Below are 27,908 nucleotides of genomic sequence, written 5' to 3'. Positions count from 1 at the left end.
ATGAAGGCACACTGCATGGCTCCCCCCAGGATCGCCAGGCCTCCTACTCCCCAGAGACTCAGGTACTTAAGACTCAGCTTTTTCAGGGTCCTTAAGAACGCCCTTTCCTCTGCTTCAGGGTCGCTGCCAGCACTACCCCTGAAGCCTACCTAGTGGGAAGCCCAGGCGACCTCACTGATGTGAGGAGAGCCGCATGCTTCCCACACATAACCTCCTTAGCTGAGGACACTAGGACTCGGGCGGCTGCTGGCTGTGAGTAGCGAGCGGGATATCTGAGGAGCCTTCTGGAACTGCAGAGTCTCCTGGCCAGCCTCCACCTCCCTGGTCACTGCATCTCCCCTGGCACACCACACCATCGGTCCTGCTGCAAACTCCTATAATGAGATCAGGACACCTGAGCCGTCCATGGCCCGCATCCCTGGCACTCACAGCCATCCAGCTGCGTGGCCTCTCCTCTCTGTAAAATAAGGTTCCGGCTAGTTAGATTGGCCATGTTCAGTGGACAATTTGGGGTATTAATATTGCGTTTGATTCTTCTGTATTTAACGTCCCTCCTGTGTCTGTTCTATATCGAGTGTAAATTTCTGGGAGGCGAACCTCAGGCCCAGGGAGCCACTCCTCTGGGGTCTACCCAAAAAGTTACATTTTCAGTTTCCACATAGAAAACGGGCTAGCTTCTCAACATTGTTCCTGAGTGTAGATCTGAAGGGAAGCCCGCCCACTTTTTCTTCCCAGGACAGGACATTGTTGGGGCCACCTCAGCAACCAACACCGCAGGAAAGCTGAATTCCAGCCCTAACATAGCGGGATAGACTTGTCGGAACCTGACACTACTAAGAGCGGTTTAGACTCCGAGACCTTCGGAAAAGAGAGATAGGGGATGTCAGACTGAGACGCCCATGGGTTGGGTGAAGACACAACCCCTGCTTTGGGGTGCTGCCAGGACTGCTCTAGAGGGACACCGCCAACCAATAGTAGGTAGGCGACATTTGATGGCAGAGGGATGTGTCAATGGCAGGGCCTGTATGGTTCAGAAGACACCTAGAGTGCAGTGCCAATGGCTGTGGAGGGACCTTCACAGAGGAGCTGGTGCTCTGCCCCTGGCTGTGCAGGGCGGAGGCAGGAGGAGCGTTCCCGAGGGAGTTCAGGTGCTCAGGAGACAGCAGGAAGGAGCATCTTCAGAGCAGGTGCAGACGCTGCCAGGTCTTGCCAGGCTTCTCACATGAAGTGTCTGTCAGGTCAGTAGAGACCACACAGATTCATGACAGCTTCCTTCACTGCCAGGAAACCACCAGACACGGAACTACTTTGTCCCCAGTAACCAACATTAACAGTGCACGAAAGGCTGCCCAGCGAAGCCAGGCAAAGTCACTGTGGTGGAGCCATGGGACAACTTTTAGAAGGCTTGAGTTTTGAGTCACAGAAGAGCCAAGGACACCAATGGTCCCTCAGGTGGCTCACCCTTGCAGCTGATGAGGAAAATTCTTAGGGGGGGCTGGAGTAGACTCTTCTCTCCTTTAAGTTTTGTCCTTTTGAGGGGGAAAAAGCCCTAACTTTTGGTGCAGGACTGCAATGCAAAGGCAGGAGTCTGGATCTGTTCCAAGCCATTCTTTTGGCCAAGCGCTCCTTTGGGGAGAGACCTACTCCCCCTTCACAGCCTCTGTGGGGTGAGGAAATCTGGGAAAAAGAGTGAGGGTATCCACAGCATCACTGTGGACTCTGGCTGATGTTCTATGACCCGGGGAGCCAAGCACATTCCTTCTACCTGGTCCTTGAGATCTGTGTGACTCTGGGCAAGTCACCTCATGGACTGTCCAATACATAATGTCCCTCAGGGCTGATGCAGGGGCCACAGGGATGACAGCAGCTCCTCCTGGGGATCTTCACAATACCATGGCCACGTGAACCCTGAACCTAGCAAATGGCCACCGGAGTTTTCTGGCTAGAGGCAACAACCTCACACATCTGGCTCTCCCCAGACCTGTAGTAGTGGCTGCTCAGGCGTAGCCAGGAAGCACCAGTCATTTTTCCTCAGGGTTCATGTGCACTCAATCTATTAAGCTTTATACTCTAAGAAGAATAGATGAGCAGAGGGGCATTCCAGTAAATAAGCCAGGAGCCATCTGAGAAGGGAACGGGTGGTCCCTCGCCCATGCCCCGTGGCTTCTGACTGAGACCTGAGCACAGGCCAGCAGGCCGTTGTGTTGCCTTTTCTCTGCCCCTTGAGTGGTTTAATTTGCACCACATGGTAGGTGCCTCTTCCCACTCTGGCTCTGGTTCAGCTGGCCCCCGAGGCAGCTGAGGGACACAAGAAGAAAAGGACACCTGGCTGGGGAGGGGCGCTGATGCTTCCCTGGACACCAGCACAGTTATCTTGATTGTGCTGTCTAAGCTCTTGGCTCAGTGGCACAAGATACAAAGATGCTAAGACATTCAAACAGGATAACCCAGAAAGCTGCCGCAGTGCCCACGAGAGGTTCTGCATCCTTGTCATGGGAATCGGGGACAGGCCAGGATGCAGCCACCCAGAGAATCCTATGTGTAACCCAGCTCAAGGTTTACTGGGCCCCTCTCAGCAGTGAGCGCCTTTGGCACAGTGACAGCCGAGTCCCGGTGAGGCAGGATGTGAGCAGGACGGTGTGCGCCCTGAGTGGCACAGCTGCTGCCAGTTCTCAGCCTCGTCTGTGTCAGCCTGACCCTGAGAGCCCGCAGACGGTCCCCGAGCCGTCCAGCCCCAGCCCAGCAGCTCCTCTCAGCTCCTTCATCATAAGGCTCCTCCAGGTTTGGCCAGTTCAGGCAGATCTAATTATTTGTGTAACTGTCCACGTGGGCAGTTGGTCGGAATGTCCAGAGTTCCGAGCCAGTTGGGCACCAAACACACCACTGGTCATTCACAGTGATCACATGACTTGCTGCCCCCACCCCCCACCCCCACCTCCAGCACATTAGAATTTAAGCATATCTGATGAAGAGGGTACCAAATTCCTAGTCCCTCAAGCCCACTGTTCCCTCCCAATATCCTGATAACTGAGACCCCCGCCCCCGCCCCCCCACCCGCACACTTCTGCGTAATATATTTTTATACACAAAATCACAAATTCCAAGGTGACTGGTTTGGGGAAGTGCCTGATGGTCTGTGCTCGTCCTCTAGGCTCTACCGAGGTACCTTCCCTCTCTTCGTGTGTCTCTACTCTAGCAAATCATCCATTGGTCCGAGTACAAGCTCTGTCCAGTCCCTAGAGAATTATAAAACCTACAGATACTCTTGGAGCCTTTAACACAGTCCAGAACACACACACACACACACACACACACACACACACACACACACACAGAGAGAGAGAGAGAGAGAGAGAGAGAGAGAGAGAGAGAGAGAGAGAGATGCAATCCCTGAAGAAGTCTGAAAATAAGCCTTACTAGACAGAAGTTATATCAGCTATTGAGAACACATTCAAAGCATTAGTTAACTGTCCCTAAAATCCAAATGGAAAGTATGTTCTTGCCCCATTTCCATGCACAGCGCCAGGGACGGACCTGTCACTGGCAAGGAAGGAAGGAAGTCGAGACAGATGCACACAGACGATGTAAGGAACTGCATGGTCTGGGTTCTAGGATGGAGAAACTGCAGTGCCCTGAAAGCTTAGGTGTTTGCAACGTAGAGTTGAAGTTGTGGCGTTGTGGCTCACGGCTGGCGAGGAGGCAGGGGGATGCTTATAAACGAACAAGAGACAGCTGGACAAAGAGACAGGTGTAGTTAATCTGGATAGGTGCTGTGTCTGTAGGGGGACAGTCTTCAGACTACAAACACCCAGAGTGGAGAAAGCTATAGTGGGCAGCTTTTTCACACTGTCCATCCTTGCACTTGGTCCCCCCCAGGATGGCTTTGCTAAGCCCCCTGAATCTCACCCCAGGGAAAGGTGTCAACACATGCCTCATTGGTTCTGAGGCTCTGGGGTCTTTGACATGGCCACCTCATGTCAACACACACATTCACTCAGGACTGCGCTCACTAGGGGCCTTCTCCATTCTCCGCATTCATGAAATAGAAAGTAAGAGGTATAAGCCATAACAGGGTCAAAAAAAAGTCAACCCAAATTGTCGCTGTTGGCAGAGGAGCTTTTGATAAGGTTGCTAGAACAAACCATTGTGTGGCTTAGATTAGCAGAAAGCTTTTCGTGGACAGTTCTGAGGAACAGAAACTTCTATGTCAAGGTGTCAGGCAAGTGTCTTTCCTCCTCACAGCTTCTGTTGAATCCCTAGCTGACCTTGTCTTCCAGATGGACCGCTCTACCCCTGCCTGTCACCCACAAGTCCCTGTTGCCTATGTGTCTCTATGTCCACAACTTTTTTTGTTGTCATCAGAGTGATGGTCTGATGACAGTTTTGGTCCACACTGGTGCAGGGCAAGCTCATCTCAATTAATGGGATACAATTTCCAAATAAAGGGCACAGTCACTAATACTGAACATTCAGCATGAACACTGGAAGACACAGTTCAGTCTATGGCTTTCCTAAAAGCAGATGTGAGTGGGCAGAAGAGCCAGAGCTTATACGTCAGTCAGCCGACCAAGTCTGAGTCATAGTCAGTAGACACAGAATAAGCATCAGGTGTAAGTCATGGTCAAGACACATAATAAGTAAGCTATCAGGCATGGGGGCATGGCCGTAAATAGAATCTAGGAAGAGACCCCAAGAACACGTGAAACAGGGAGAGCCCAAGGCTCTCGGACCTTAATTAAAACTTTAAACAGTCATGAACAAGCCAACCACACTATAAAACTCACATTACATTGAACCGGATGAGGTCAAGAGAAGCAGAGAGCTGACATGAGTCCTTTATCATGTGTAGAGGGTCACTGAAGGCCCAGCTATGGACAGGAGGTAAAAAGTTATGTTGACAGTGAAAAAAAGGGACAAAATCAGCTGGGTGTGGTGGTGCATGCCTTTAATCCCAGCACTCAGGAAGCAAAGGCAGGCAGATTGCTCTGAGTCCAGGACAGCCAAGGCTACACAGAGAAACCCAGTCTCAAACACACACACACACACACACACACACACACACAAAATCCCTGGTGCATTGTTGGAAATGCCTAGGAAGAAATAGCTCTGCCCATTCAGAAACTGCTAAAGAACTACCATGTGACCTGGCAATTCATACACCCAGGAGAAATAAAAGTCAAACTTTCACACACCCATGAGAGTTCACACGCCACTATCCATAATAGCCAAGATGTGTCACCAGCTGATATGTGGGGAAACAAAGCAATGCAACCATAAAGAAGACACACTGTTGACGCATGCCACAGCACAGATGAACCCTCAGTGCGCCTCATCAAGGTCAGGCACTACACCCGACAGACTGGCACAGTGTGGTGTAGATCTGCTGGCATGAGACGTCCAGAACAACAGAAATATCCTTAGAGCTAGGACATAGAAGGTGGAGAGAGAGAGAAAACTGATTCTGAGAACAGGGTTTCGTGCTGGGATGATGAGAAACGCCCTGAAATTAGGTAGCCGAGTGACCTTGCAACTGAGAGTGCTAAGGACACACTTGGGCGTTTACAGCTGTGAGTTACTTCTGGTTATAAGAGAATTATGACTTAAAACCTGACTCCATGCAAGGCACACTGGATTAGCTCCATTCCCTCCCTTGGAACCCACCTGCTCTCCGGGTCCCACGGGCCTCAGTGGAGCAGGCAGTGAGATGACGCAGGCAGCACGCCGCTGCTCTTAGCTCAGAGCCCATTTTACGGCTGCCAAAGGGCTGTGGGGTCAGACAGCACACCTTACAGAGGATCTTCCCCAGTGACATCACGGGCGTGAATCGGGGAGAGGCCATCATCTGTAGCCCAGGTTCCACGCCCGAGAGTCTCTGAAGAACTGGCAGTGTAGAGACAGAGCCGGGAGGGACAGCGGTGGCTGTCAACTGACCGGTGGGCATTGAAGGCTCCTAAAGCCGTGGATCCATCTAACGGGTTTGTTGCAGAGTTCCCTCCACGTTTGTGTCTGTATTTTCATTTGTGAGTGACTCTGCTCTTTGTAGTTCCTTTAGGCACCAGGGAGCGCGTGTAAGCAGCAACCGAGGCTCTGTGCATCAACAGGTCAGCTCTGTCCACCTGAGTGCCTTGTGCCCACACCAAGGAGGCTCCAGACAATGTACTGACATGCTGTTTCCTCCCTGACTCCCCGAAGGTCTGGACAGAGATGATTCCCTGTGAGGAGGAGGACCTGCCTACTATGAAGGTAAAATTGTCCTTGGCTTCTGTCAATCAGCTTCAAGCCTGAAAACATTGTTGTGGACGGGATATTAGACTCTGGCGGCCTTCTCTACCCCAGCTAGGCCACAAACAATCCAGACAGAGACCTTTCACATAATAAAAGCTTGAAGGCACTGTAACAGGGCAGGTATCAACCCCCAAAGCTATTTTGCTATTTCCCGGCTACACACCCCATGGTACTTGTCTTAACTGTTCCTGCCTGGGCTGCTTCTGTTCCGTCAGGCCAGCCCTCATGGACCATGCTGCCCCATGGCGACTCCTTTCTCCTGGCTTCCTCTCCTGCTTCTCTCTCCTCCTCCCTGCCTCATGGTCCCTCTGAGACCCAATCCCAGGAATCGAAGCTCCACCTACCTCTCTTCCGCCCAGCTATAGGCTGTCAGCAACTTTATTTAACCAGTCAGAAAATACTGAGGAACAAGCTTTGTCCAACACCACTTGTGTACGTGAGAATGGGCTGGGCTGCAACCAGATCTTGAAGGCCAGCAATTTAGCATTTGAACGTATAGCAGCAGACCACCCCCAACACCATTTATAAGGCACAGGAGTTGCAGAACTGCCTCTGTGGAGAAGTGTAAGGTGCAAACATATTGCCAATTTGATGCCCGATCGTCCTCACGTTAGATATCATCTGTTGCCATCTTAGCATAGCAAGCATCTTCCCCAGTATACCTTTTCTGGCTTCGGGAGGAATTTTGAAAACGGACTTGGGAATGCTTCCATACAGTGCACCCTGCACTTCCCTAAACACTCCGGGCTTCACTTGGAGGTCACCGCCTTCACCACCATTTCCAGCCAACCCTAGAGTCACTGCGGTGACTAACAGAGCTGTGCAAACAAGACTTGCCTCTTAGTGTCTTTATTTCTGTAATTGGTGGCTGACTCCACAGACAAGAAAACTATACATATTCCCAACTAATTCACATACTGAGAAAAAAAAAGTTAGCATTAAGAAAGGTTGAGACAGAGAAACCCTGTCTTGAAAAACCAGAAGAAAGAAAGAAAGAAAGAAAGAAAGAAAGAAAGAAAGAAAGAAAAAGAAAGTTGAACTGCTGGGCACAGTGGTGCACGCCACTCAGGAGGGAAGCGGGCATGTGTTGAGGCGGGGGGGGGGGGGAGCTTGGAGGCAGAGGCAGGCACTGTGAGTCGAAGGCCAGCCTGGACTACAAATTGAGTCCCAGAACAGCCACAGCAGTTATACAGAGAAACCTTGTCTCAAAAGAACAAAAGGGAAAAAAAGGTTGAATTTTCTTTTTCACAGTTATGTCTAAAAGTATCCATCTTGCTTCTGGTTTCCTTTGCATAAAGTGAATGGGAGTTCTGTAATGGAGTCTATGTTCCTGTGACAATTGTAGACCAGCTGCTGCCATCCCCGGAAGCAGCTATGTCATTCTGGCAGTGTAGGTTTGTGGGCATGAGGGTTGGGAGGCCTCTGTGAGCCACAGACCTGTGTGTGCCCTCAATAAAACAGCGTCCCACGTGGAGACGGCACAGCTAGCCGCCATTCTGCGGCACACCGACACTCATCACTCAGCCGTGGAATCACTTGACACCGAGGGTTGGACCCTAAGCCTTTGTGTGGTAGGAGAATCGCCTGTGGGTTCTGCAGACTCCCTGCATCACTGTAGTGTGATCACACTAGTCACATTAAGGAGAGGGGACACAGCTCATGGGGTTGGTTCAGGATACAGTCTGAGGGTTGGAGGAATCTTGCTGATTCACACCTTCTAGTTCCTGTTCAGCCTGTGCACAACCCTGTCGGCGTGCCAACGGTCCCTCTGGGTCTTCCTAGCTGTCCCCGCGGTTGTGCTGGAATCCCATCCAAATCAGGAGATGCTCGCAGGGTTTTGTAAGGATATGTTTCATAATCACAGTCCCTGGATAAATGGAAGCTTCGTCTAACCAAGAACACCATCCCTCTGTGCCCTCTTGACTGCTCACAGCACTTGACCGGCCAGGATCCTGCACTCAACAGTGTCCTTGTTCACAGGTCTTTTTTCTTTCTTTCTTTTTTTTTTTTTTAAGATTTATTTATTATTATGTATACAGTGTTCTGCCTGCACATACACCTGCAGGCCAGAAGAGGGCACCAGATCTCATTATAGATGGTCGTGAGCCACCATGTGGTTGCTGGGAATTGAACTCAGGACCTCTGGCAGAGCAACAGTGCTCTTAACCTCTGAGCCATCTCTCCAGCCCCCACAGGTCTTTTTAAAAGCGCCTCAAAGTTCCTTTCCCATGGCCCATCTCCAGCACGAATTCTGGGCTGAAAGCGGAGTTCCTCTGGAATCAGGCCTTGCTACAGCCAGAGATGATACCAGATTACCGTAGGAGTCGGAGGCCGGAGAATGAGCACTAAGGCTGGCCCTGAGATGGAGGTCCAAGCATCCTTTATAGAACAGGAACCCTTTCCTCTGCTCATCTGCTTCCAGACGCCTGCCACCTGGTCCTGATGCTGGCGCTGTTGTCTTCAGAAACACACAGTGTCTACCTGAGATAATGTATCACTCTTTCTGGAAAATCCCACCCCTCAGCCTGTGGTGCCTCATTCATCTGGACACTGAACAGGCTCAAGGGATGAGCGTGGCTTCTGAAGTCAGTACTCTGTCTTCGTCCTGTCACTGGCGCCTTTATTGCTTCCACACACTTTGCCCATCAGAAGAGCACAGCTGGGCCTTGATGTGAATGCCCTGAACTAGTGTCCCTAGGACCTCACAGAAAAGCTAGCTTTGCGTGTGTACCCGGGAAGGACCTGAAAGTATGGGAGCAGATCGGCAGGGGGACAGCCCTGCGGTGGAACACCAGGAAATGGCAGGGAAACGTTTCTCATTGCTTGACTCTCTTGGTCTTTGTAATGCCACATGGCTGCTACCAAAAAAAAAAAAAAAAAAAAAAAAAAAAATGCTATCTATATTTTATTGGTTTAAGTAAAACTAGCCATTCGGAAGCTCAGTCCACCACCCACGTTTCATGGTCCCTGTGGACAGGCCGTTCATGGTGCAGAGGGAACGGTCTCATGTTCTCATGGCCACTGCCCTGAGACTGGCCCGGGTCTCCTCATCAAACCCACATATGACATTTGCGCTTCACAGGTGGGATTCCAGCCTGACAGATGTGAAGCTATCCTGGGCCAGGGAAGGAGCAAACCAAGAAGTGGATGTTTCAGCTGCCCTCTCCCCCACCTGAAGGCTCACAGTGGATGCCTCTGTTTTGTGGAAGGCTCCCCTAGTCTTCAGAGAGTCCAGGGACAGGGTAAAGCAGTGACCTCCTATAATCTCCTATAATCCTATAACATGCTGTGGGGACTTTATAAACTAAAGGAAAATTTAGATCACCATTTGTGGATTCCAGGGCACACTGCGAGCATGTGCTTAGATCTCGTGACAACTCCTGGGTCATTATAGCATACATGTGGGAATTCATAAGGGGAGGTTTTATAGCAACGGGGGGGGGGGGGGGAACAAAGCAACGAGAGACCTGGTTTGCTCCTCTTAGGGATGCTAACCAAGGTCTGAGCAAACTACATTAAATGAATCATAGTGTCCCCAGTAAGCTAACTACCTTCCCCTAGGCTGTGCCTCTGAAAGCTCTCATCACTGCCACACAGTGTGGTCCTCACACCCAGCACCTGAACCTGGCTGGTCAAAGCATATCTAAACCACAGCACCCACCGTTACCTCAACAGGAGTGGAAGGGATGGACAAGACTCAGTCCACTGAGGCTCTTTCCGATGTTTATATCTCTCAATTATCTCTCTCAAGATTGGCGTGCTCACGGACAGTGCAACCAAAGCTGTGGGCGTGGAGAGATGGAGGGTCTGCAGGTTTAAAAAAAAAAAAAAAAAAACTACTCCTTAGGGTAGGATCCCATGGGAATAGTTTCCAGAGGCAGAGGCAGACCCAAGGAATTTTTTTTGTTTGTTTGTTTCTGCCATTATTTTACAGACGTAAAATTATGAGCAGTAGGTCTATTGAGGCATTGAACATTTCATTAGTAAATATTTTCCTGCTTTGCTGGTTAAAAAACACCAGGATAGGAACCAAGGACAAGCAGTCTGGGGAAGGACAAAGCAAGCAAGGTGGGTGCCATGCAGGAGTCTTGGAAGACACAGGCAGCGCCCTGATGACTACAGTGGCAGGGGCTGGGCTGGAAAAGTGCCCTGGGTTCTAGCCTCCGTCCCCAGTGCACAAGCAAGGTGACAGAGGATCTGAGGAATGTACAAAGACACGAGGAAGACATGGGCTCTGAACCACCGGGAACCGCAGGGGCCCACGTGCTCCCTGGACTTGAATCCTGTCCTCTTTTCCCAAGGCCACTCCGTCACGGTCACTGTCCTGGTATGTTCAGAAGTATGTTTCGTGGATTCTAAGGATTGGGAAAGAGGGAACAGACATTGGTATGTAAGTTTTCCTCTATATTCTTCTATGTGCTTTCAATTTGTAAATTTTTGACTGGTCTATATCACTGGGTTTTTTATACCATTTTTAAAAGAAGCAGCCTATGTACTTAGACCATATTCAGCCCGTAATTCCCAGCTATCTCGCCAACTCTACCTCATCTCGTTTCTCCTCCCACATGGTCCCCTATATACTTACACACACACACACACACACACACACACACACACACACACACACACACACTTCAAGCCACATTTGTCAGAGAGAGAGTGAATAGAAAAGCCAGGTGTGGTATTGCACATTAGCAATCCAGTATTCAGGAGGCTGAGACAGGAGGATGGCCATGAGTTCAAAGCCAACATTGACTAAAGAGCAATCCCTGACTCCCACCAAGAACCAAAACAAAACAAAAGAAAAACCCAACTTTTAGAGTGGAGTTGTTGAATGTATTGAAGATACAGAGCTTGAACATTCCAGATAACATGGATCTATATGCACCGCAGATTTAAGAAAACACTCTTTTCTTTTTAGGACAGGGTCCCTATGCAGCCTTGACTGGCCTGGAAGTGACTCTGTGTCACAGGCCAGCGGTGTCTTAGTGACTTTTCTATTTCTATGATAAGACACCATTACTAAGACAATTTATTTTTTAATCATTTTTTATTTATTTGAGTTACATCTCAATTGTTGTCCCCTTACTTGTATCCTCCTGTTCCTCCCTCCTGCTTTCACCCTATTCCCTTCCCCTGGGTCTGTGACAGAAGAAGACCTCCTCCCCCACCATATGGTCACAGCCTGTCAGGTCTCATCCTAGTAGCCTGCCTATTCCTCTGAGTGTCACCAGGCCTCCCCACCAAGGGGAAGTGGTCAAATATGGGGCACCAGAGTTCATGTCAGAGTCAGTCCTCATTCTCCACACAACTGTGAAGAATGTCCTGTCCATTGGCTAGATCTGAGTAGGGGTTCAATGTTTACTGCGTGTATTGTCCTAGAATGGGGAAATAGAAGAATCCAGAGGGTCCTAGAAACCTACAAGAAGAACATCATGATGGGCGGATCTGGACCCAGGGGGATCTGCTCAGACTAAGACAATTTATAAAAGAAAGCATTTGATTTGGGCCTCGCAGTTCCGGGGTGGCAATAGAGTCTATGACATCATGGGAGGGAGCACAGCATAGTAGATGAGCACTCATATCTGATCTCCAAGCATGGGCAGAGGGGGGAGAGAGAGAGGGAGGGAGGGAGGAAGGGAGGGAGGAAGGGAAGGAGAGAGTGAGAGGAAGGGAGAGAGAAGAAGGGAAAGAGAGGGAGGGAGAGGAAGGGAGGGAGAGAGAAGGAGGGAAGGAGGGAAGGAGAGAGAGGGAGGGGGAGGGAAGGAGGGAAGGAGGGAGAAGGAGGGAAGGAAGGAGACAGAAAAAGGGAGGGAGAGGAAGGAGGGAGGAAGGGAGGGAAGGAGGGAAGGAGAGAGAGAAAGCGGGAGGGAGGGAGAGAGAGGCAGGAAGGAGAGAGAGGAGGGAGGGAGACAGAGGGAAGGAGGGAGGGAGAGGGAGGGAGAGGGAGGATGGAGGGAGGGAGAGAGAGAAAGAGGGAGAGAGGGAAAGGCAGGGAGGAGAGAGAAGAGGGAAGGAGACAGACAGAGGAAGGGAAGGGGAGGGAGGGAGAGGGAGGGGGAGGGAAGGAGGGAGGGAGAGAGAGGCAGGGAGGAGAGAGAGGAGGGAGGGAGACAGAGGGAGGGATGGAGAGGGAGGGAGGGAGAGGGAGGAGGGAGAGAGGGAGGGAGAGAGAGAAAGGGAGGGAGGGAGGGAAGGAGGGAGAGGCAGGGAGGAGAGAAAGGAGGGAGGGAGACAGACAGAGGGAGGGAGGGAGGGAGAGAGAGAGCAAAAGGGAGGGATGAGGGAAGGAGGGAGGGAGACAGACAGAGGGAGGGAGGGAGAGGGAAGAGGGAGGGAGGCAGGGAGAGGCAGGGAGGAGAGAGAGGAAGGAAGGAGACAGACGGGAGGGAGAGGGAGGGAAGGAGAGGGAGGAAGGAGGATGGAGGGAGGGAAGGAGAGAAAGAGGGAGGGAGAGAGAGGCAAGGAGGAGAGAGAGGAGGGAGGGAGGGAGACAGAGGGAGGGAGAGGGAGGGAAGGAGGGAGAGAGAAAAAGAGAATGGAAAGCTTATGAAACCCCAAACCCACTCGCAGTGGCAGACCTCCACCAAGGCCACACCCCCTAATCCTTCCCACACAGTTCACCGACTGGGAACCCAGAGTTCAACTATATGAGCCCATGGAAGCCGGTCTCAATCAAAGCACCACAGGCGGTCCTCCTGCCTCAGCCAGAGGAGCGAGCCACCACAGGAGGTGCACGAGTCTAAAAGCCTGGGCTTGAGTTACTGATGAAGATGCTTGTTAAATGAAGCTACAGAGCTCTTTCCTTTGGGGTACTAGAAGCCAGCCCCTGGTGTTATTACCAGAAGTACGGTCAGCATAGGTCTTTTCCTCAAATGCCTTTTTAATTTTCTTGACATCAGCGTCTATCCTTCCTCTCTCGCACTCCAATGGCTTTCGCATAGGCACTCATCTCATTTGGGCCTTAGGCACTCAGTGAGTGTCTCTTAAAGCCCTAGGCAGGTCCAACCTTTTGGCACAGTGACATGATGTTGTCACCTGCAGAATGCATGGCCAAGGGCCAGGCAATAAAGGCTTTTTTTTTTTTTTAAATCACACACATACACAAATTCATATTTTCAATACGTTTACAAATTTTGGGTGGCGTACATTCATGGCCGTCCTCCATCCCCTGTGGCTGCCGAGCCACTGGGTACACGCACCTAGCGGCCTCCTCAGCGCCCCTAGTGGTGAGAACATGTAAGAGGCAGAAACTGTGGTCTTCAGGTGTCTGTTCCTCAGAGCACTGGTCCACATTCTGTCTCCTTAGGATGCTGCAAGGGCAGATGAATCCACACTCCATCGCTGCCAAGACTGGATGGGAGAGTGGAGTATCTGCTCGCTTCTGTAAACAGTTCTGCCGGGCCTGCTGTGCGTTTGTCAGGGAGGAAACACATGGAAGGGGTTCCCATAAGTCCCCTAAGTGTCAGCATGGAAAAGCGACCCTGTTCGCGCAAATACATCAGTTGTCTGTGCATATTCAGGAACAGTGGTTGGTATTCCAACTGAGGACCTGGACTCCTTTTTATTCTCAATACTCAGAAAAACAATTAATAATAATAATAAATGGATCCGGGGTCCAGCTTTTGAAACAAAACATGGCCTCTTACACGACATACTCAGACATGTGAAACACACTTCTCTACACAGCCAGCATCCCATAAAACGGCAGGTGCCCGGAGCGTTCCACGTTGAATGTTCACCATGGCAACAGGCAGCCGCACGTCTGACCTTCCATTCCAACTGTCTCAGTGGACCGAACGGTTCATCTCTGAGAGCAGTAGGGACGGGTTTTAGGTCGCTGCCTAGACTCCTCTGAGATGGGGAACCTCAAGTGCTCCTGCCGAGGTGCGTTCACTCAGCTCAGAGGGGCCAGCTCAGTTTCACGTGCTGTACCAGTGTGTCACCATCCCACCCCAAATTTTCCACCACTTTTAAAGTTTGTTTCTCATATAACTTGATATATACTTGCAGGTCTGCTCTCAGGCTGGTTGACTTAAATGCTTGAGGAGTAGAGTTAGCACGTTTCCTGCTTTCAGTTTTGTACAGTCTTCTAGGGAGCGGTCACAGGACAGCGTGGCCACAAGGGAGAATCTTGACACTAAACCTAGCGACAAACACTCCGTGAAGGGAGAATGGCAAGTGAAACTCCTCTCAGTACACCTGGTCCCATCCAAACAGAGGACTGGGGACACGGCTCAGTGGGTAGAGTTTGTCACAAAGCTGACAACCTGAGTTCAGACCCCCAGAACCCAGGTAGAAGCTATAAACAACATGGCGCCAGTGTGCGCAGCCCCATTGTGCCCGTCCCTACAGGGAGCACAAGGGCCAGCTGGTTCATAGTATGCAGCAATGAACAAGAGAGACCCAGCTGCAAAAAAGAACGGAAGGTATGATGGTATACAGGTGCGCACACACACACACACAACTATCGAGGGGTGTGCTCAGATCCAACATTAGATTCTAGCTCTCAGATTCTAGAGTGAGAAAGAAACCAAGTGAGGTTTCTGTGGAGACTGGCTTCATGCTGTTTAGGAGTTGCTGAGACACTGGTGACAAGATAGTGTCCTGAGTTCAGTGAGGTAGTTATTTAATGATAGAGGCAGAGAGGGCTTGGCTAGCGTCCAGATAGTGTCCTGTGTGGGGTCACAGGCTGTGGCTAAGACAGGGCCATTCTCCTCCTGGCCTTGTGGGACCTGGGAGGAGTGAGAGGCTGTAAGAGGGAGGTGCAGCTGCTGCTCATTCTCTGCCAAGCCGTATCCAGATGCTCAGAGAAGGAGCCAGAAGGGTTCAGACCAACTTCCTCCACTGAGCCCCTGCCACTTCAGGCACAAGGTGCAGAACACCACGTAGACAAGACCGAAAACAAAACAAAACAAAATCCCAACGTCCCCGTGATATATTATAGTTAAAACACAGAACAATGGCGCACGCCTTTAATCCCAGCACTAGGGAGGCAGAGGCAGGTGGACCTCTGTGAGTTCAAGGCCAGCCTGGTCTACAGATGATATCTAAGACAGCCAGGGCTGTTACACAGAGCAACCTTGTCTCAAAATACCAAACCAAGCCAAACACACACACACACTCACACACACACACACACACACACACACACACACACACACACATACACACACACACCAAAGAAAGGCTATTGGAAGTTGGGGAGGAAAAGGTCAAGTTATTTATAAAGGCAGGCATATTAACAATAACAATACAAAATGATAACAATTGATTGAACAATAGAGATTTTTAAAGCCTGAGTGACTGGAGAAATGTAGTCAAGTTCTTAGAGACCAAAACTGCCAACCCAAACTATTATACCCAGCACAATTATCTATTGAAATTGAATAAGGGAAAAAACCTCCCTGTGATTAAAAAAAAAAAAAAAAAAAGATGAAACAACAAAACAGGATATAGGAATTTATGATCACCAAGCCAGCTCTACAGACGACACTAGAGAGGCTGGGAAGAAGGAGAAATACACCCAAGGGCCCGCAGGAAACAACACTGGGACAGTAAATCACAAGAGGTGAAAGAAACACCACAAACTCAACAAAATGGCAGAAACTAAGATCCAACTCTCAGCAATAATGTCTGAATGCCAAAGGTCTTTACTTCCCAATAGGTGCTTTTTGTTAAGGACGTTCACAGACTGTACAATAAAACCCAAACCCAGAACTTGGGCTGGGGAGATGGCTCCACAGTTAGGAACACCATCTGTTGGCTATCAGCAACACATCAGGAAACTCACATCCACTTCTGTCTTAGGGTTTTATTATTGTGAAGAGACACCATGACCATGGCAACTCTTATAAAGGAAAACACTCCACTGGAGCTGTCTTACAGTTCAGAGGTTTATTAGTTCATTATCATCACAGTGAGTGCACGGCAGCACACAGGCAGACATGGTGCTGGAGAGTAGCGAAGAGTTCTACATACGGACCTGCAGGCAGCAAGAAGAGACAGTGAGCCACATGGCCTGGCTGGAGTTTCTAAGTCCCCAAAGCCCACCCCGACCCCCAGTGACATACTTCCTCCAAAAAAGCCACACCTCCTAATAGTGCCACCCTCTATGGGCCTATGGGGGTCATTTTATTTAAGCTATCACAACCTCTAACGCCAGTTCCATGTACACATGGAACCTCTTCTGTGCGTGCGCGCGCGCACACACACACACACACACACACACACATTTTGTTTTGTTTTGTTTTTTGATTTTCAAGACAAGGTTTCTCTGTATAGCTTTGGCTGTCCTGGACTCACTTTGTAGACCAGGGTGTCCTCGAACTCACAGCGATCTGCCCACCTCTGCTTCTCAAGTGCTGGGATTAAAGACATGTACCACCACACCTGGCTTAAATTTTTTAATCAACATATTCCTAAAGTCCACTTGCCACACAGTCTTCTCAGCCTCTGCCAACTGCAGGTCTGCTCTTGCCTTCTGGGAGATCCATAGCTGTTAATGCCTGGCTGGTGCTCTGGAGAGGTCCAGGGTGGGGTCTCTGGGGCTGGATGTGGATGCCCTTCCAATTCACTTCACCTCTTGGGTGGCCACAGCTGATGGCTCAGGCAACTGATCAGAGTTGAAAGAAAAAGAGGAAAGGGAGCCCAGGGTTTCTTCTCTAGGGACTGGCTGTACTGTGGCTGAGGAGGAGAGCTTAAAGTGTCCCCACGTTTCCTATGGCTGAGGCTGTAAAAGTGGCTTCTGGCTAGAAACTGCACGGGGGAGTCATAAAAGGAGGGGCTGTCTGATCTGTAGATAGGCGTCCTCGTGGAGATCTCCAGTAAACCAGTGTAAACTTAGCCTTACTAGCTGTAGAGGGCTGCTGGCCCTGAGTCTGCTAACTTATTAGTGACTCTACAGGGAAATAAGAAATAGAGAGAAAATAAACCACTCCCACACTTACATTCAAGAGAAAAGGGGGATGAAATTAGGCTTCTCGACTTTAACTGAAGTCAGGTTTCCCAATCTCAACGCTGTTTATTGTTGATGACCGTACTTATATTTCTGAGAAAAGGGAATTACCTCATAGTCAAAAGAGTACAATTAATCACAAAAGCAGATGAATTCTAAAATACAACCGGTTACATGTTTTAAAGTTAAGCATTCCTTATCTATGTATCCATTACATAAGTTCATGGTGAGTTCAGAATGATGAAGGTTGACAGGGTCTGAGGTTAATAGGGCCTGAAACTTACAAGAGTATATGACTTATCAATTAGGATGGACCTGACTATACATTACCCAGCTCTTAGTTCATAATGAGCTCAGGACAATAATTTTATCTGTCTTTCATTCTAAGAAACAGAGTAAATTCAAGTAGCTTCATTCCTCTTAGGTTCATGTGAAGTTTAAACAAACTTTCCTACATTTATGGTGAAATAACCAGGATTCGTGGTGCCATCTGCAGTAGGGGCTTATCTGAAGCCACAAATCTGCTACTAGGCTATCCTTAGTGAGACATCTCGATGTCCACAAAGGTATTTATTGCAGCCATAAACTAACTTTAACTTTTAAAACTATCTGAGTCAAATCAGGAATTCCATGATCAGGGATTAATTCATCTGAATAACAAAAAGTACATCTTCAACAAAATCCTGTAGGAAGTTTGCTCAATCAGAGCTGGTTAGTGCCCAGAAAGTAACAGCTCACACCAATGCCAGATGTATTTACTTTTTGGTTTTTTGAGACAGGGTTTCTCTATGTAATCTTGGCTGTCCTGGACTCGCTTTGTAGACCAAGCTGGCCTTAGACTCACAGTGATCCACCTGCCTCTGCCTCCCTGGGTGCTGGGATTAAAGGCATGCTTCACCATGCCTGGCTCTAATGTCAGATTTTAGAGAGATGCAACAAAGCACAATTGACAGGGTAGTCAGAGGTTGGAAGCAATTCTGGGGTACATCACGATACAGACGTTGCAAATACCAGATCACCTCCAGAGATCTCTCATGCCTACTGAACTTCCCCAAATCAACAGCTCCTGACAGTATGTCAGAGGCTGGAAGCAGTTTGGGGGTGCATCATAGTACAAGACCTTGCAAATACCGGGTCAACTCCTAGACAGCCCCCATGCCTAGTGGCTCTTGGCACATTGCTTCCTATACCATGTGAGAGAGAGCATTTTTGCTCTGCTCCTGATTTATTTCACTCAACATGATGTCCTCCTCCTCCTCCAGTTCTATCTCACGTTATCCTAAATTCCCCCCACTTTACCTTCACCACAAGTGGTAATGTGTAAGTAGCGTTGAAAATGCTATCGCTGAATGATAAACATATTTCAAAACAGACTGGGCCTCAAAAATGCAGTTAATCTATGCCGGTCAAGACAGAGCTTCACTCTTAAGTAGCTATTAAGACTTAACCCATCTAAGATGTCATCGGCTGTCTCTGACCTCTTCTGTTCCCTAGGTTGCTGCATTCCAAATGAAGATGTTCCTCAGAGGAAGAGACATTTTGTCCACGGAACAAGGATCCGCTTGTGGCCACCCAGCAGGGTGGAGCCCACATATCCCAAGGACGGTCTGTGAAAGTTCAGTCCTGAGTCCATTCGTCAATAATGACTCTATGTAGTTGGCGCCCTGCGTTCAGCGAAAACTGTGACTTTGTTCGGTCATGCGTTTCTTTCTTTCTTTCTTTCTTTCTTCCATTTTTGTGTTTTTCTCTCTGTGTAGCCTTGGCTGTTCTGGACTCACTCTGTAGACCAGGCTGGCCTTGAACTCACAGAGATCCGCCTGCCTCTGCCTCCTAAGTGCTGAGATTAAAGGCGTGCGCCACCACTGCCCAGCTCATCACTGCTGAGTTTTAACATGGGGTTTTCAGCATAATGTTCAGTTCAACTGTATCATCCTTTTTGTTCTTGCTGGGTCAGTCAGGATCGTTTAAGGATGAGTGAAGCTGTCCTCTTCAGCAGTGCACTTGGTGGTGTCACACTGCAGCTCTTCTGGCCTGTCCCCTTTTCCTTCTTTCGCCCACTAAGGAGCGTGTCCCAGTCATAAGTGAGAGTGTGTGTGTCAACTGGCCACCTTCCCCACTTCCAGCTCTGTGTCCACACCACTAGCGTGCTCGAGCCTTTCATCAGCGAGGCTAATGGGCTGACAGCACCTTGCTTCCTGTTAGTTTCCAATAGGGTCATAATGGAGGTGGTCCCCTGTGTCTTCTCGGAAGAGGAAGAGGACGAGGAAGAGGACGAGTCTATCAGGAATGTAAGTTTGTCCTTCTTTGCCTGCGGTAGACATGTTGTTTTACTGATTTATTTCTTTGGGAATCAAGTTCAGACATTAAACTCTATACACCGAATTTCCTTCACGGAGAAATGTCAAGTTAAGTCTATTGCCAACCAATGCCTGGTTCCACATTCAGGAGGCAGAGGCAGGTGGGTCTTTGTGAGTTCGAGGCCAGCCTGGTCTACAAAGCAAGTCTAGGACAGCCAAGGCTGCACTGAGAAACCCTGTCTCAACAAACAAACAAACAAACAAATCCTAAGTGTCAGTATCAGCCACCAACCAGAAGCTAGCTCCTGGGTCTTCTCCAAGTGCTCTCTAACCTCACTTTAGGGACACTGTGTAGAGCCCTGTCTTCCACACGGCTTTCTAACGCCACCACAGTGACCAAGAGACCTGAGCAAGTGGGAGCGGGCGCGATCTGATCCTCACGTCATTTTCCTTTTTGTGACCACAGGTGGAGCCCTCAGACAAGGAAAATAGTAAGTGTCCCAACCCCGTGTGCTGAGGGCAGCTCTAAGCCTGTTTTGTCGAGAAATCCGCCTGGTTCTAGCTCCCAGTTGGAAAAGAGAAATGGGCTGTAGTGAACAGAGCTGATGATGCAGTGAAAAAATCAGGCCATCTGCAACGGCCGGAAGCAGCTCCATTATTTTGGTGTGGGTTTGTGGATATGAGGGTGGGAAGGTAGCCGTGGGTGAGTCCAAGTGGAATAAACTCCCACAATCCAAGGGGGGGGGAGGACAAAGAACACACTTCACATGTAGTTTTATTTCTTCAAGCCAAGAACAATTCAATGTCAGGATCAGTTTCGTGTATGCAGACATCACGGGCCTGACTGGTCCAGACTCAGGGTTCTGTTAGATCAGAGGCAGTGAGGAGCTAGCCATGAGGCCCAGTGTTGATGCTCTGAGCCACAGACCCATATCCTAGTCTTGGTCAGAGAATCCAGAGTCACCATGCCAGGGCGTTTCAGCTTCAGCAAACACCTGGTGAAATTCACCCTATGGAGTTTCCAACACTGCCGGTCATTGGAAAGCAGCCACAGTGTTCACACAACCCAAGGCTGAAATGGTGCATTGAAAAGCGCACATGGGCAGTGGTGGCACACGCCTTTAATCCCAGCACTCGGGAGGCAGAGGCAGGCGCATCTTTGTGAGTTCAAGGCCAGCCTGGTCTACAAAGTAAGTCCAGGACAGGCAAGGCTACACGGAGAAACCATCTTGAAAAACCAAATAAGTAAATAAATGCATATTTGAATGAAATTGTAGCCCCCTTCCTGCATGGGCAGGTGAGGTGCCGGGTACCACGGTGTAAGCCAACATGTGTCAGGGCTGTAGGAGCCCTTCCTCACCCCTTGTTCATTGCAGATAAGCATCACAGGGTCATTCGACTGTGTTTAGTGAGATGAGCATCTACAGCCTTACAGACATACCCTCTATTCCCCTAGCAAGCATATGCAAAAGACCATGTGACAAGAAGTTTCAACTGGTTCTCATTCTGGGGCCCAGCTCCCTTGCTGCTTACCCATGATTATACCTCAGCTAGAAGCTAAGCTCTAGCCGAATTGTCCCGCGGCAGGAGTCCCCTGTGAGCAGGTCAGCCAGTATCTCCAACGATACTATCACACCTTCTGTACAAACAGAAGGCAAAAGGGGGAAATTGCCACACCTTTGAGGGGGCTATTTGGAAGTGACAGCAATCCATTGACGTCATAAATGCTCTCGAAAACTAATAACGACTAGAGTATTTCTCTAGAATTTAATCCAGTCTCCTAACAAAGGTCACTCTTCTGGTTTGTTTGTTTGTTTGAGACAGGGTATCACTTTGTAGACCGGGTTGGTCTATTATTAAAGGTGTGTGCCACCACGCCTGGCAAAGGTATCACTTTTGCCTAGTGAACAAATCCTTTAGGAAGAGTATATGCATAGGAGCATATGCGGATCTGGGGAAGAAAAGATCTTAGGAGTTACCAAGAAGATAGTGATGCTGAGCTCAGCATCTTACTGAACAGAGAAAGCACAGGACTATTTCCCCAGGCCCAGTGTACGATAGGATGCCTCCACCCAGAGAGTCAAATTCCCTGCCTCCAAGCCCCCTCCACTCCCTCCATGCCCACCCCACGCTACACCCGTCCTTTGCCTCCTATCTTTGCCCCATGTCTGTCAACTGATGCTACTGCATAGCCCACAGGCACTGACAGCCAAGGCACTGACAGTGTCTCCCCAGGCATCCTGGAGACCCCGAGGGACCCCTTCCATCCTCACAGAAGATCAGAAGAATCCATCAAATGCCCTAGTAGGTCGACTGCATCTGCATAGAACATAGAAGTTGCTTTCTAGTAGTTGTTGTTTCCAACGGTCCCGTGATGGGACCGTGAGGACACTGACGTGCTGCACAGCATAGACATGTGTTGGTGATTTTTTAAGGGGGTGACAAAGGTCACAAACATTCCATAGCAGCTTAGTGCCGATATATTTCTCTCCTCAATAGAAGACAGTTTTGCATTAGCCAGCAGCAGCACACTTGACATAGACGACGTCGTTCACGAACGTCTCCTGTTTCTTTTTATAACTTTGTTCTTATGTGCACTGCTGTTTGCCCTGCACGTATGTCTGTGTGACTATTCATAGATGCATGCAGTGCCCACAGAGTCGTGCATCCCTTGGACCTCGCACTACAGACAGTTAGGGTGCATGACGTGGCTGCTGGGTATTGCACCAGGGTGCTCTGGGAGAGCAGCTGTGCTCTTAACCACTGAGCCATCTCTCCTGCTTCATGACAAGCGTAGATTTGCTCCAAGCCTTTGGATTCCCTTGAACCGGCCACTCATCCACGTCTCTACGTCTAATGTCCCAGTGTGAGCAGAACCCTGTTCACAGGTCGCAGCACGGTCACCTCCGTGATCACTCTTTTTTTCTATTATTATGGGTCCATGCAAGAGGAATGCAAAACGGTGGGGACTGCAGAGCCACTGACCTGGTTAGGGACAATCTTCATCAGAGAAGGGTGAGAGTGCCCTGCTGGCTTGGTGTGGACAGCCAACTCCATTTCGCTTCCCACTATGACTAAAGACCAGACAAGGACCATGGCCGACCTCTGTACCCCCTGAAAGCGATGGCACTCCTTTCCGGTGGTGTAGGGCTGGGCACATGGGGCATCGTGTGTCCATGAGTGAATCCACGTGTTAGAGCCACAAGGGTGCCTCTGTGTGGCTTCACACATACCTGGTTGCTTTGTTGTTGTTTTTGTTGTTGTTTTGTTTTGTTTTGTTTTTTCGAGACAGGGTTTTTCTGTGTATCCTTGGCTATCCTGGACTGGATTTGTATACCAGGCTGGCCTTGAACTCACATCAATCTGCCTGTCTCTGCTTCCCGAGCGCTGGGATTAAAGGCGGGCGCCACCACGCCCAGCCTGACATCTGGTTGCTTAGCGAGGTTCATATACCCACTTTTCAGTGTCACCATCCCAAAACAAGATACAATCCCCTTAGGTTGTGATTGTATCTTATAAAAATGGGCAAGGCCGACTCAGGGTGTCAGATGCCACAGTCACAAGCAGTACCCCACCAACGGGCAGTCCCAAGGGGCTCATAGAGTCTGAGGTGTCATCCTGAATTTTGTATGCATGTGGATCTCTGAAGGTCACCCAGACCTCAAGGAAAGACAACAAAATCATATGCCATTCATGCAGACAGTGCTCCCTTGGTTCTAAATGGTCAAGGTATGCTTCACAACTGTGGTCAAAGAGTCGGTGCTGATGTCTCTCATTAATGAAGCTGGTATGTCACTGGCCTCCAAATAAGATCGTAGCACATAACGGGCCAAGGTCTGTCACACGTAGCTCACTCATATAGTATTTCACTGTCACCATACTCAGAATCCATTTTTTCTACAACTGCATGACAAGCACACAGAGCTGGGCACGGCCCTGCCTTAGCAATGAGACCCCTGGCACTGCTACAGGCCACGCCCCGAGCTCCCTATGGTCAGAAAAGAGGCGACTTCTTTGCTTCCCTTGCCATAGGCAGTCGCCTCCCAACTGCTCTCTGTGTAAACGCTCCCGGTGGAATATCGTCTGGCTGGCACATTAAAACTGAGTGGAGCCTCCAGGGGGCACAGACTGTATCGCTGAATGGCATTGCCATTTCTGGGAGGGTGGGAGCATAAGGGCATAACTCCAGGCGATAAGCAGCTTAGTGCACTGATGGGGCACGAGTCCATGCTCCAGGCATTCCGATCGCTCCCCGTACAGCCCTCAGAACAGGAATCTCAAAACTCTGGAAGACCTTTACATCACCACCCCCAGGTGCTGTTGGTGGCCTCCCTTCTCATAGTGACAGGCACTCTGGTCCCAACTACTCACTCTGGCAGCAGGAGCCGTGTTGTCATTTCTCCTCACCGAGCTCAACCCTACACAGCCACCACACGCCCCACGCTGGAACGCTGCTCACGTGGAAAGTGGCGAGCCCGGCCCTCAGCTCGTTCATCTTATTGTGCCTTACAAGGGCCAAATGCCCACTACATCGGCCTCAGGGGTGAGGGTGGCTCCCGAGGTGAGCACCTTGCCCTTTCTGGTCCCAGTGCTCCCTGCTTTTGAACAGGGTGCCCTGGGCCTTGCTGGCAATTAAATTCATTGGTTTAGCATCCAGAGGACTTGACAGAATGCCTAGTCCTTTCGTATGTGCCCAGTGAGCAATGTACGATGAGACAAGGCAGGAAATCACAAGAGATCATGAAGGGAACTGGGGGGTCAGACCCCTTATCTCTGCTCTCTCTTTGCCATCCAACCCCATAGCCACTGAATGAACGCAGTATCCGTATTTAAGCATTGAGAATTCCAGCCCTCAGCTATAGCTCATGTGTCCAGCGGACACGTGTTCAGAGAGAGCATGGGAGAACAAGACCATCATATCATGGGCCTATGTTCTGTTCCTTCATCCTGGCTACTACAGCAAATGAACAAACACACACATAGATGGACACACAAACACACACAGTTGGGATGTGGGAAGAGACGAAAGGAAGAACGGAAGCTTGGTATGTTTGGAAGTAGGAGCCGCCTTGGGTGGAGAGAACTGACATTTGACCCCCCGGGTTCTCTCTCTCCCACTTGAAGGCTTGCAAGACCTTGCAGGCTCGTACTGGTGGCCGCAGAGTCCACAGAAGCCAGGACATGTCTGAGAACTCAGGCAAGTGGGCCATGATCCGCTATCAGCCAGTCTCCTAGAGCTATCACAAAGCGTTTGACCTTGATAAAGAGGGAAATGCAGCTCACAATTCTAGCCATCAGTAGTAAGGCAACAGCATCTCCTGGCTTTTGTGAACATCACCTTGGCTCATCACAACACTTATGCATAGTGGAAGAGGCTCTAAAGAGTGAGGCACAAGGGAGTTAGCCATCCAGTTGGCAGGATGTGCACAAAGCCACAGTGTGTGGATAAGCATGTGCTGTGGCAGAGGTCAGAGGTCAGCTTGTGGGAGTCAGCTTTCTCCTCGCATTCCTGAGATCAAACTCAGGGCACCAGGCTTGGCGGCGAGCACCTTCTACCAACAATCTAATGACACCCCCACCCGAGGCTACTTCTCAAAGGGTTGACCTGCCGTGACTATCACCGTACTCTGCATCAGAGGGCGTGCCATGCCTCCAGACCGTAGCCACCCCACGACCACAAGAAACACGGAAGCGATGGGGAGAGCTATCCACTGACTGTCTTGCTGGTGTTTGTTTCTAAAGGTTGGAACACCCACAGGCAGTGGGACTGGAGCAGCGATGAAGAAGACGTGGCAGGTACAACAGCTCTTGGGGCAGCACTGTTTGGGAGGAGAGTGTTATAAACAGGGAAGGAACAGGGCTGCACAGCAGAGGTGCCTGCCCTTGTTTCTTATTTTATGACGCAAGAAGCAGTGTGGCCTGTTGGAGCATCTGTTCCGCTTTTCCAGTTGAGACCAATCCTGTCCACAAGGGCTGCTACTCGTGGTCCTGGGCCAGACACCGCCACAGTTGGCTCTGACTGTGGGCCGACTGTTGGAGACTGTATAAGATGTTTGGCCTTAGGAGCGCGGCTTAAGGAAGCTAGTGACACAGGTCTCCGCCTCAGGGGTGGCATGGGTAGCGGGTGAAAAGTCCATCCTCCCTCCTCTGTACACCTGCTTTTATGGACACTCCCAGAAGGAATGAGTCAAAAAGAGGCCACTGGGAGGCCCTGGGTCCTGGAGAAGAGTGGTGAGTTTGTCTTCCATCACATGTCTCACCTCGCTTCTAACTCCACTGTCCATATTGGGAGACTGGAAGGGGATCTGAAGACATTTCCCCTCGGGGACTCTTATGTCCAATGGCCCCTCGAGCTTCCCTGACAAGGCAGTAGTAGTAACAGTGTATGTGGAAAGGGGCAGCACACACAGACTCTCAACCTGCCCTTGGCCCACACCCCCACACCCCCACACCCCCACACCCACCCCCCACATCCCCCCTCCCCACCCGCCCATCTCTGGGAATCCACAGGCTCTGGGTAGAACCTCTGCCTGGAAGATCCTTGTCGCATCCTGTTCTACGGCTCCGAGCGGGCAGTATCTCCATCTTCTGAGCTCTTTACTGGTCCTCAGATCTGCCAGTTACCTTCCCAGCACAGTGTAAAAAGTGCCCGGGCCCTTTTCTTTAGGTTACCACTCATCTGTTTCCTGTAAGATGAGCAACTTGGGGGATCTGGCTCTTTCATTCAACCTGTCAACTTGGGTTTTGTTTTGTTTTGTTTTGTTTTGTTTTGTTTTGTTTTAAGACAGGGTTTCCTTGTGTAGCCTTGGCTGTCCTGGACTCACTTTGTAGACCAGGCTGGCCTTGAACTCACAGAGATCCGCCTGCCTCTGCCTCCTGAGTGCTGGGATCAAAAGCGTGCACCACCACGCCCAGCTAACTTGGGTTTATCTTGTCGGCAGTGGGATTGTTGCAAAGTCCCAGTGTCTCCCAAGCCCCTCAGGTCATCAGAGGCCCAGAATATTTATCAACGTGTGTGTTGCTTGTCACTCTCTTGCACACGACAAGCACAACTCCTTGACAGGTATGCTTGTGTGTAAAGGCCGTAGTTATCTGAGCAATTAGGGAGGCGACAAGGTACCCATGGTCTCTCCTCCAGTCCCCACATACAGGAGGACTATGGGAGCGAGGCTGAGCAGGAGGAGACTGGCAGCAATGCCAGAGAAGGAGACAGGTAGTATGGGGTGGCACACAAAGAGGGAGGCCACCGCCATGCAAAAAAGAAAAAAGTCATAGAGACTATGGCGGCTCTGGGAGGAACAGAACTCAGGCACTGCCCCGTGGCATTATGGGCTGGAAAAAGAGCCCCAGAGCCTGTCCTCGGGGCCCGGGTTAGGGAACAAAGACTCTCAGACAGGAACAGAAGGGTGAGGAGCCAATGTCTGAGGTGGTGCATTTGATGCCAGGGACAGCAGAGACCCAGATCCTCAGTCTGTAATCTTCCTTCCCCCAAGGCCATGTCATCTCCGCCATTGCTCTAGTGCATGCAGAAGCATGCTTCTCTCACGCCAAGGACGGGAAGACAGAAGCCGTTGGTTTGTATCTCATCTCATTTGTCTCTTATTTTCTCACTGGCTCTCTGCAGCTCTTCTCCACCTCCCCCCCCCCCCACCCCTTGCCCACGTTTCATGATTCTCCTCTGTATGCTTGTAAAGTCCTCTGCTCTTCACCTCCTTTCTCGGGCCAGACTCAGTCTCCTCTTCTTTGTCTGGTGGTGATGTAGGTAGGACGCTCTGCCACTGAGCATCTCTGGTTTCAGAAAGTCTTAAGGATAGACAAGGCGGTGTGACATGACAGTCAGGCACAAACAGAGAACCATGGTCCAGGCAGATGGCCTTGTTTACCTTGAGGGTCTCAGTATGGACCACAGAGCGGGAAGGGTCATGGGGAAGGCAGGCCATGACTCCTGGTCTCCCCCCCCCCCCGGCCCTGGCGTGTGGGCTCCAGCCTGGCCCTCCCACTGTGCAAGGCACATCCATCCCCAGACTCCTGCTTACTATGTTTCAGGGTCCTGTGGCGACATCTGTGTGGAGGTGGAGCGGTGACGATGAAGATGGGAGATGCCGGTGTTACTTTACCCTTTCCTGGCTGTGGAATGGCGTCCTCTAACGGTTTAGATTTAGAATTTTTGTACATATGTTCACTACTTCTTATTGTTACAAGAGATTCTGTTTTTAGTGTTGTCTATTTAATATTGTAAATATGTTTCTTCTACATTGGTGCATCTTGTATATTAAATGAAAGTGGACTCCTGCCCAGTCTGCAGCAAAAACCTTTCTTGTGGCTTAAGCATTTCTAGAATAAATCCCTAAAGAGAAGCCGGATTGCAA

At 50.0% G+C, this 27,908-nt stretch overlaps 1 protein-coding gene across 1 annotated transcript; it reads left to right on the top strand.

Annotated features, from left to right (window-relative positions):
• Nucleotides 1–27,623, top strand: LOC127203393 (uncharacterized). Its single transcript, XM_051162157.1, has 10 exons — nt 1–62; nt 119–179; nt 10,587–10,671; nt 18,737–18,847; nt 19,445–19,530; nt 20,006–20,030; nt 21,775–21,843; nt 25,282–25,335; nt 27,033–27,113; nt 27,586–27,623. The coding sequence occupies exons 1-10, from the start codon at nt 1–3 to the stop codon at nt 27,621–27,623; spliced, it is 672 nt and encodes a 223-aa protein (XP_051018114.1).
• Nucleotides 27,624–27,908: the final 285 nt, after the last annotated feature.

Source organism: Acomys russatus, chromosome 19, assembly GCF_903995435.1.
Source record: "Acomys russatus chromosome 19, mAcoRus1.1, whole genome shotgun sequence".
Classification (NCBI taxonomy): Eukaryota; Metazoa; Chordata; class Mammalia; order Rodentia; family Muridae; genus Acomys; species Acomys russatus.
Note: the sequence above shows the minus strand (reverse complement) of the source record. Positions and strands in the feature narration are given on the sequence as shown.

Bases quoted from the DNA above. Each gene is read 5' to 3' on its own strand.
- LOC127203393 (XM_051162157.1), top strand. From the start codon at position 1: ATGAAGGCACACTGCATGGCTCCCCCCAGGATCGCCAGGCCTCCTACT. The intron at 10,672-18,736 runs GTATGTAAGTTT...TCTGTTCCCTAG, and splicing joins GAAAGAGGGAACAGACATTG to GTTGCTGCATTCCAAATGAA. The intron at 25,336-27,032 runs GTACAACAGCTC...CCTTCCCCCAAG, and splicing joins CGATGAAGAAGACGTGGCAG to GCCATGTCATCTCCGCCATT.